Consider the following 10,143-nt stretch of genomic DNA (forward strand, 5'->3'; position numbering starts at 1 on the left):
GATGTTAGAGGGTTGGGGTTTTTTGTTTTGTTTTTGTTGTTGTTCTTAAAGTGGTTACTAGCAAAACTAATGTTTTAAAATCTGATTCCCAAGAAAAATATAAACAGTAAAACAGGTTTATTCAGAACCCCAAGTGTTAGAAAAATACAAATTAATCAGAAAAAAATAAAGGGACTTGTTCAAAATATACTAAGAAATGGAAAAATACTGTAATTTAGAGAAGCTAGAGCTAGGAATACCGGTCTTTTAATGGCTGAGTGTAGTCTTAATTGGAAAGGGAGAGTTTAGAGTGTTCAGAGATGGAGACTGGGGAACTGCAGTAGAGAAGTAAACTTATTACTAATGTGACCTTAGAACTTTTAAGCATTGAGGTTTCTTGATTCTTCTAGGTTTTTGTGTGGATCTATGACCCAGTTCACATTAAAACATTTGTCATGGGATTAATTCTTGGTAAGTAGGAGAATATAAGTAGCTTTTTAGTATACTCTAAACTTTAGAGGACAAATGCAGGGCCTCAAAAAATACTTTTAAATTTAAAACAAAGTAAGAACTCTTTAAGAGGATATTTTAAATAAAGTTAGAAGATAAGTAACAAACTCAAATTATTTGCAGCAGCTAAATCATTTTTAAGGTATTAACATGGTAGAACAAGATAAATGTAGCTCACAGGAAAACACACCGACCATTCACCTGGTTAAGGATAAATCAGATACAGAGTGAAGTAACAAAGATTAAGATTTCAGAAATTGACACTGAAGTCCTGGGGTGGAGGGAACACTCCAACAATTGATGATGGTGCCTTCCTTTTTCTTTCTTTCCAGCAGGCAGTTTGGCAGTGCCTTCACATTGTAGGTGCTAGCACACCGCTCCTGTAAATCCTGTAGGGTTTCCCTTATGTTCCTTTTCATGGACACAGCCAAACAAAGCAATATTCAAATTTTAAATGCTTGTATCTTTTGGCCTACCAATTCCATTGAAAGGAATTCATTGTTATGGCTTTTTGAGTGTCATTAGTTTTTGTTTATTGTTAGTGTCTGGGATCAAACCCAGGGTCTTACACGTGCTAGACAAGCACTTCACCACTGAGCTCCATCCCCAGTCTAGAAGTCAGTCTGTTACATAATCCCAGTCATATGATGTCCATGTGCGAGTAGACTTGCAGGAGGATTGTCTCTTATCATGTAAAACTGAAAGTAGTCCCCACTCCTTGGGAGGAGAGTAAACATTGGCAGTGTAAGAGAACAGCATGCAGCCTTTGAGATAGGAAAAGAGAGCTGCCAGAGCGGAAGTTGCATACTTTCCTCTAGTTAGAAAAGGGTATTTGTCACTAATCTGTATTGTAAGTGAGCAGTCTCTGGGAATAGGATAAGCTTTATAGTGTTTACCGCTGAACAGTGGGACAAAAACTCGATGATTCCATCTTCACCATAGCCTTTGACTCGTTGTTTATATTGTGATCAAACTTGTGTATATATATATATATTTTTAATTTGGGGGACAAAAATGGGTGGGAAAGAATAATTGAACAGATAGCAAAAACATACTATCTAAAATATGATTGGTTAATAAGATATTTTAGGATCCCATTTAGAGAAACTTATAGTAAGAGTTAAAACTTAGTTAAACTCAAAAGGCTCATGCTGTGGATTGCTTCCAGTGTGGTAGTCACTTTGTCATAAAATCCTTGTGACGTCTCATTCCAGCAAGAACAGGCACTTATCAAGATAAGGTAAATTAACTTTGGAAGGGTTACTTAGCTAACGTGTGGTAGAGCAAGAGTCCTGTTCTTAATGATAAAGACTTAAAAGACTTAATAACCAGTCTTCTCATTTAACAGTTTTCCAAGAGGCCCTACCATAAGTGCAAAAAACAAACAAACAAGCAAACAAACAAAAAATCCTAGAGATGCTTATATAATTTCCCCAACCACTCTGACCTTTTTTTTAAAAAAAAGCTTTGTGAATCTGATTTCCCTGGAGTGGGAGGTGGGGTGTTCTTTGGTTTTGTTTTGATCTAGGTTTCCCTACTCCTAATATTAAAATAATATTAGCTTCAAAATGACAGTAGTTGGTCATTTAAGGAGTAGTTTTAATTTCTAGATAGTATTTTTTATAATTAAATGTAATTTAGGTTTAAAAAATGCTAACCTAGTTTAAGAACAGTATAAAATGTTATGTTAAATCACATGAAATTGCTGATAATTCATTATTCCTATACAAATGTTACTTTTTTGTCTCCATTTTCAAGAATATGTTCACTGTTGATTGTAATGAGGCCATTAAAGAATTTATTCTAAAAGTTACTCTGTAACTCTGTCATTTCTCCAGTGATTGCAGTAATAGCAGCCACCCTCTTCCCTCTCTGGCCAGCAGAAATGAGAGTAGGTGTTTATTACCTCAGTGTGGGCGCAGGCTGTTTTGTAGCCAGCATTCTTCTCCTTGCTATTGGTAAGTCTTAATAGTGATACTGATCTTGGTATAAGGTAGGTATTTGCATGTAGACTTTTTCCTGGAGCTCCAGTGTAGCTAAACAGCAGAATTAATGCATATAAGTCAAGAAGTGTGCCGTCCTCCTCAGACAAATCAAGAGTTCAGACATGACTCCGTTGGCGCTGATCTGGAATCTGCTCTAGCTTTTCAAACGTTCTTGTTTTGTTAATACTATATTTGATAAACATAATTCAGCACATTATAAAGTATGATTTATTATATATATATTTGTATTTGTATTATAGAATGATTAAATTAAGTTAAAATATTTATTGCCTTGTTTGGCTATCTTTTTTTTACAGTGAGCCTTTTGAAATTTACTGTTATTTTGATATATATAATATATTACTATATTTTAATCTTCATGTAAATGTGTTTTAAAATTAGCTAAAGTGGCCATTTATTTTTGCAGTAGTGAATCATTATTAGATATTTGAAATAAAATAAATGTAACTTGTATTAAATATATAAGTTCTAGTCATGTAGTTAGTTAAGTGGTTCTAAACAATTTGTTTACCATTTTAGGGACAAATACAACTTTTCTCTTGGGTACCAAAATGAATTCTAGATGAATGAAGGAGTTAAATAACTAAAAACCAAGTAGGAAAACAAAGTGAATGTTCTTAACATTCAGAATTATTGAGACGTTTCATACCTTCGTTCAAGACAGGGTCGTCTTACTACATGGCCCTAGATGGCCTAGTATTGAAAATGAGAGATCCACCTACCTTTCCCTTTCCGAGTGTTATAATTAAAATCATGTGCTATCGCTCCCAACCAAGATTAGTACTGCTTTATAGAAAACATTAAATCGCCCACAGTATTGATCTATGTTCTGTTGTTAGAAGATAGAACTTGGCGCACGCCTTTAATCCCAGCACTCGGGAGGCAGAGGCAGGCGGATTTCTGAGTTCGAGGCCAACCTGGTCTGCAAAGTGAGTTCCAGGACAGCCAGGGCTACACAGAGAAACCCTGTCTCAAAAAACCAAAAAAAAAAGATAGAACTTGGCCAACATTAAGTAAACGGGGTTCATATTATTTTCTTATGGGTAATTTTTAGTTATATAAAAGTAATATTTATTTTATGTGTATAGCCCTAAACAGTTTCTTTCTTCTCACCTTTATTCCCCTTGATCACCAAAGTATCCTGAGTTGGTACCACCACTCACATGAATCTGAGAGTTTATCCCCAGTTTTTTAGTCTACCATGGTAACAGGCCTCCCATTTCAAATGAGCCCTTTCTAACTTTGAATTTTTTTCCTTCCTGTAGCTTGGTCACCTTGAAAAAATGTTTTGCTGCTTCTCCAGACAGCACAGCACAATTGTAGGCCAGGAAATAATAGCTAATCCTGTTACACAGGTAACTAGTGCCAGTGTGATGCCTGGATCAAGGAGAGAAGCCGTAAAGTTTGAACTTACAGTAGATGCCACCTGGCTGTCAAACTAGTGAAAGTTACACAAGTTCCTTAAAGTTTTTCAGCAAAGTATTAGCTCTACTGAACAGAATTATTCTAGTTGCTATACTTTTAATTAAACCAGTAGCATCATGATTTATGTTAGATTGTTTGGACCTTTAAAATATTGTTTCTCCAGTTTTGAAAATAATTTTCCAGGTTTCTATGCATATAAATATGATGGATCAGATAATCTTGCAAATTAAAGAAACAAACACAACATGTAACTACACACACACACACAATATTTTAAGACAAAGTCTCTGTAACTCAGTTATAATCAGTATTGTAATATAACAAAGGATGACCTTGAATTGATGACCCCCCTGTTTCTGTGTCCCAAGTGCTAGCATTACAGGCATGTGTCTCCATGCCTGGTTTTCTGTAGTGGTGGGAATGAAACCCAGGCCTCCTCCTGCTTACTAGCGAAACCCTCCACCAACTGAGCTGCCTTCCACCCTTCAAATTCTTCTTTCAGATAATTTCTGTCTGTAGCCCACTTACACATCCTGTGGTATAGAATTGTGCAAAAATCGTTATAGTGTTTTTCAATAAGCATGGTTTCTATCACCACTAAGATGTGGCATTTTTGTGAAATGTGGAGCTTTTACTCTAAGGATGATAGGGATGGTGCATGTGGGTTCTGAGGTTCGTCCTTTATCTAGTGCCATGTAGAGAAAACCTGTTGCAAGTTCAAATCCTGTTAGACCCACTTTACATGTGGTAAGATACTCAGTTTACTTGCCATCTTTCTAAAATGCTTTTTTTTCTTGGATCTGATAAAACATTTCACCTCTATTACAACTTTGTGAATAAACTACAACATCATAATTGTATTTGGAGGAAAAAATTTGATGCTTTATCAGTGGAATTTACTTGTAAATTATTGCTTCAAACATATTTATCTTTTTTGTAGCACAAATGATTCTTATCTGTTGTATGGTATATTTTTATTACTCATGAAAATAAAAATACTACTTTATAAGTAAGTTTACTTAAAATACTGCTTTATAAATCAAAGCTAGTAACCATGTCCTTTGATTTATCCAAAGCACAATAATGAGAAATCCATGGACCTGCTATTTTGTAAGCTTTCTTTGAAATAGTAATATATAATTTTAAAGGAAACAGAACAAAACAAAACCAGTTACCCTAGAATACTTGTACAGTCATTGTGACCTTTAAAAAAGTAAATAAACCCAGGTGTCAGGACACATGCCTTTAGTCTTAGCACTCAAGAGAGGGAGGCAGGCAGACCTGAGTTTGAGGCCATTTTGGTCTACAGAGCAAGTTACAAGATAGCCAGGACTACACAGAGAAACCGTGTCTCAGGAAGGAAGGAAGGAAGGAAAGGCAAGGAAAGCAAGGGAAAGAAGGAAGGAAGGAAGGGAAGGGAAGGCAGGCAGGCAGGCAGGCAGGCTCACTAATACGTACTTAATTGGTAAATTCATGGAAAACCATTTGAAATATTAAGGTTTGTAATAATGTAGTAAGAGTAATCTCAGCCAAGCGTGATTACAAACATTTATGATCCCAGCTATTTAGAATACTGAGACAGGAGAATGGAGAGTTTAAGGCCAGCTTGAACTACACAGCAAGTCACAGGCTTTTCTGGACAGCTTGCCCTGTCTCAGAGTTAAAAAGGTTGAGGCTATAGTTTTATGTCGCCTAGCTGACAGGCCACCCAGATTCCAGCCCAGGCACCAACAAAAACACAAGTTCCCTCATAAATCATGTGTTTGAGCAATCTTGGCTGTGTGAGCATTATGTGGTTTCTTGGAGTTCCTTTGGTTTTTATTTATTTTAATGTTTTGAGATAGAGTCTTGGCGGGTAGCTCAGACCTTGCCCCCAGGTGCCAGGATTGCAGCACCATTGTAATTCACCACTGTATGTAGCTTATGTTTAAGGTACGTACAATTTTTCTTAACGATGAAGCAGTTGGTACTTAAATAAGCATAATTTGCCTAATTATCAAGACAAGAATTTGATGATAGAGGTTTTTTAATGCCTGGATTCTTCATTCAAAGCTGAGCTATCTTTTAAACAAGTTAGCACATGCTTCATATCCAGAATACATTTAAGGGCCCACTGAGTTTTTTGTATTTACTTTAAAATCAGGAATAATAATATATGTTTCAGTATATACACTTTTTCAGCATTATATTACATTATACTATATTGTGTGTTGAATGTAGTGGTTTTTAAAGTCAGGACAAGACATAAGGACAGGGAAGTAAGGCTGCATGGCATTCTGCTCTTCTGGCTGCTTTCTTCCAGTATCATTCATAGTCCTTATTCACATTTTCTTTACTTATGGTGTGATGATGTCATGGGTGCTTCGACTTCCACCTGACTACTGTTCTTACTGAAGCACAACTTCACAAAATGCACAAGTCCTCAGTGTATGTCCATGACTTAAAAAAAGTAATTTTTTGAGAACGGCATCATAACATTTGTGTTTCTAAGTTTCAAGCAGCTCCTAAAATATTGTCAGGTGCTAAGCTGATCTAATCTTAAGTATTTGTCTTTATGGTGCATAAAACATGCAAATAGAGCTAAATATTGTCTAGGTTCTTACAAACAAATATTACCTGTAGCTGCTTCAAGGCTTAATTTCATTTATTCAAGAGAAACCTTGCTCCCCACAGCTCGCTGCATCCTGTTTCTCATCATCTGGCTGATAACTGGAGGAAGGCACCACTTTTGGTTCCTGCCAAACCTGACTGCTGACGTGGGCTTCATTGACTCCTTCAGGCCCCTGTACACACATGAGTACAAAGGACCAAAAGCAGACTTAAAGAAGGATGAGAAATCTGAAACCAAAAAGCAGCAGAAGTCCGACAGTGAGGAAAAGTCAGACAGTGAGAAAAAGGAGGATGAGGAAGGGAAAGGAGCTCCGGCAGACCATGGACCAGAAGGCTCGGGCGGAGAGCGGCACTCAGACACGGACAGTGACAGGCGGGAAGACGACCGCTCGCAACACAGTAGCGGGAACGGGAATGATTTTGAAATGATCACGAAGGAGGAGCTGGAGCAGCAGACAGATGGGGATTGTGATGAGGAGGATGACGACAAAGATGGAGAGGTGCCTAAATCTGCACATGAGAAATCATAATCTGACTAGCTGGGGGACTAAATAAGTACAGCAGGTTGGGTTTTCTGTGTTGGCCGATCATCATGATGTACAGATGGCATTTGTAGCATTCTTTAAATCCATTTTCTGAAATGTATTTGACATTCAGTTACAGTCAGCCTTTTGTTTTGTAGAACGTTGGTACTGTTATTGGTACAGTTTAAAGCCATTAATAAGTTTTATCCATCTGATAATTTTACAGTAAGTAGGCCTCATTTTGATAGTCATCAGAGGTACATTGTCCACAATGACACTTAGAATAAGGGCATTTTTGATAGTTGTATGGCTTTTTACTGTTAGACTAATGGAAATTGCTAAAGAAACTGCAGCATTTCAGATTATGCATAAGTATATAGCCACTTGGCAGTTTCTTTAGGATCAAATGCTTAAACTCATTGTTCTTGCTAGTTATGCTCTTTTTGGGTTTTTAGGTTTGTTTGGTTTTTTGTTTTGTTTTCATAAACTTATACCAGAAAAATTCCTTTTTTAAGGTTTTTGAGTTAGCAGGGATCAAGAGCATTTTGTGGAAACAAGCCAGCTAGTAACAGTGCAGCAACCCTTTTAATTCAGCTACAGATTCTCCTTTTCCAGCTTAGGAAATCCCAACTGACCTGTGCGTTCAATCCAGAGAAAGGCGGTCATCTCCAGCAGAAGTGAGGAGCGCTGACTGGACGGCGAGGCTCTTCCTTCCTCCCCATCTCCTTGTCATAACATAAGATGTATTCTGTACATAATTTACAAATAAAACATTTTATTTTAATTGTTACTTATTATTTAGACATTTCTCAACACTGAAATTTGTAAAACAAAAACCATGTAAGGTATGTTTTTAGAAAGTTTCAGTAACCCACAGAACATCTGATCTTTCTACAGCAGCTTCAGTTGTGTGCCAACATTCCATGTATTTTAATATGAGTAAAAGTTATCCTTATTAAGTAAGAACAGACTTAAAGTAGTAGCTGTTTGTACGCCTTAATGTTCATTGATTTATTTTAAATCTTTACATTTAGAAATGGGGGCTATGTCATCAGACGAGGAGGCACTGCTGTGAAAGACAATTTGCTGTTCTAAAATACCAATTAAAAATAAAGGATATAAAAGAAAACACAGCAAGCCATTGGACTCTAATTGCTTCAAACTAGTTTGGCCATTTACTTTTTACACACCTTCGCTACAAACCTTCTTTAAAACGCCTGCATATACACAAGCAATCCTTGGAGCCACGTTTTACACCCCAGTGAGCAGTGAGTGATTTTCCTTTAGTCACACGGTGGTTTTGCTTTGTAGTTAGTAGGTGATGGATATATAGGTCTTCATCCTCCTTTAGGCTGTTTCTCTTCTTGTGTTTGTCCATTGTCTGTATATTGACAGCTTATGAAATACAGCTTGACTTGTTTCTTTAGTCTTCCTGTGTGGATGGAACGGTAGGTGCGGTCCTCAGAGCGCTGTGCATTGATTACAGTGCCTCGGTGTTCTTCCTTCACATTTATTTGCAGAGCCCTGCTGCCTCGTGTCCACAGTAAGGAAGAGGATAATTACAGCTTATGAGCTTGTTAGTCACAGGTAGATTAATACCTATTTAGGGTATGAAAATGGAACAAGAAACTTTGATAAAACAAAACTGCTTGTTTGACCTTTACTAGTATAGTACCCAGGCACTCAATATTTATTTGCAAGATCTTTGTAACATATGTCCTGTGTCTAGTCTAAACAATAAAGAATGCTAGCTACAAAGTCCACTTACTGATACAAGTGGATAGTAAATTTTTCATAAGTATTTGCTGATCTTTGGGGAGAGTACTCTTGTTTTCGTTAGGTATGGACTAGAAATTTCAGCTTAATTTCTATTGTATGGTTCAAGGTAAAACACTTTAAACAAGTTAAAAAATCAAAATGCTTCCTCTGTTGTAGTCTTTAGACGTCTTTGTGTCAGAGCATGGAGAATTGTTTACACTAGCCAATGGAGTAGTGACTCTTAAAAAATGATTTCCTATGCTGCTGTAAGTAGAAGCACAAAGCTTTTGGGTAATGTGGGGTTTACTATGGAGTGTATGTATGTTGGCCTATGCAGGATTGAACTAAGCAGGAACTGAGTCCAGATGGAAGAATAGTACATATGTGAATGTTCTCAAAATTAATGTGTTAAATAGGGTGCTTTTTCTTTTCCTTCCTACAGAATTCTTAAGTTTTTTAAATTATAAGTCCTTCTAGAGAATGTTAATTGATAATTTCAACGAATACTACCCAGAAAATAATAAATTTTAATATATTACACTGAAGTACGCAGTAGTGATGGATTTTGGTATTTTCTCTTTGGTTTTTTTAATCACAAATACCAATTAGATTCTACCTAGAAAGATCATGTCATTTGTAAGTTTTCTTTTTCAAAACTTTTAGAAATTGAGAAACAGTATGTACAATTGATTTTCATTGTGGTTATATTCTGTGAAGTCTCTGGAACACTGAAGTAACAAATCCTGAACCACGTCTAAGGGAAGTATTGGGCTAAGTTTCGACAAGCCTGTTACCAACATTTAATCAACCAATATGTAAACTTACTTTAGCTGTCTCTATTTAAAAAACATGTTAATATATGTTATTAATTCCTTAACAGTGACTCATGACCAATAGTAAATATAACTTCTGCCTGAGTGAAGATTTCTAGTACATATCTTCTCCATGAGTCACATCACTGCACTTGTGCCCTTGAGGAACATGAGATGGCATTTTAGCTCTACCTTTAGTGACCATTTTAAACAAAATCACAGACAAAAATGCACAAGTGTGAAAAACAGACATTCACAAACAAAAAAGCAGTGCAAGATGTAGAAGACAGCCCTGTCCAGGCACTGCCAAGATGTGTACAGTGGGCACTTGTGATTGCTGCCTAACTCTTGGCCATAAAAGTTCTGAGGGCATTTAGACGTCTCAAATATGTACTCCCAGAACTTAGAATCCAAAAATAATGAAGTCTGGCTGCACTTGTAGTCATGACATTTAATCTGTGGTACTCTTGAGTCTATATAGCCCTGACTAGCCTAGAATTCTACATAAGCCAGACTGGC

The 10,143-nt window shown here is 36.6% G+C and overlaps 1 protein-coding gene across 2 annotated transcripts in view; it reads left to right on the forward strand.

Annotated features, from left to right (window-relative positions):
* Window positions 1-9,357, forward strand: part of Sec62 (SEC62 homolog (S. cerevisiae)) — a 28,388-nt gene extending 19,031 nt beyond the window's left edge. The window contains exons 6-9 of one of the 2 annotated variants that reach the window (NM_001357528.1): window positions 390-450; window positions 2,328-2,447; window positions 6,594-7,030; window positions 7,670-9,357. In NM_001357528.1, coding sequence (NP_001344457.1) covers window positions 390-450; window positions 2,328-2,447; window positions 6,594-7,030; window positions 7,670-7,735 — 684 coding nt within the window. In that variant the 3' untranslated portion in view covers window positions 7,736-9,357. Of the gene's footprint in view, window positions 1-389; window positions 451-2,327; window positions 2,448-6,593 lie in introns of both variants that reach the window. The other variant, NM_027016.2, reaches the window with a different exon arrangement.
* The last annotated feature ends 786 nt before the right edge of the window (window positions 9,358-10,143 follow it).

This window comes from Mus musculus, chromosome 3, assembly GCF_000001635.26.
Source record: "Mus musculus strain C57BL/6J chromosome 3, GRCm38.p6 C57BL/6J".
Classification (NCBI taxonomy): Eukaryota; Metazoa; Chordata; class Mammalia; order Rodentia; family Muridae; genus Mus; species Mus musculus.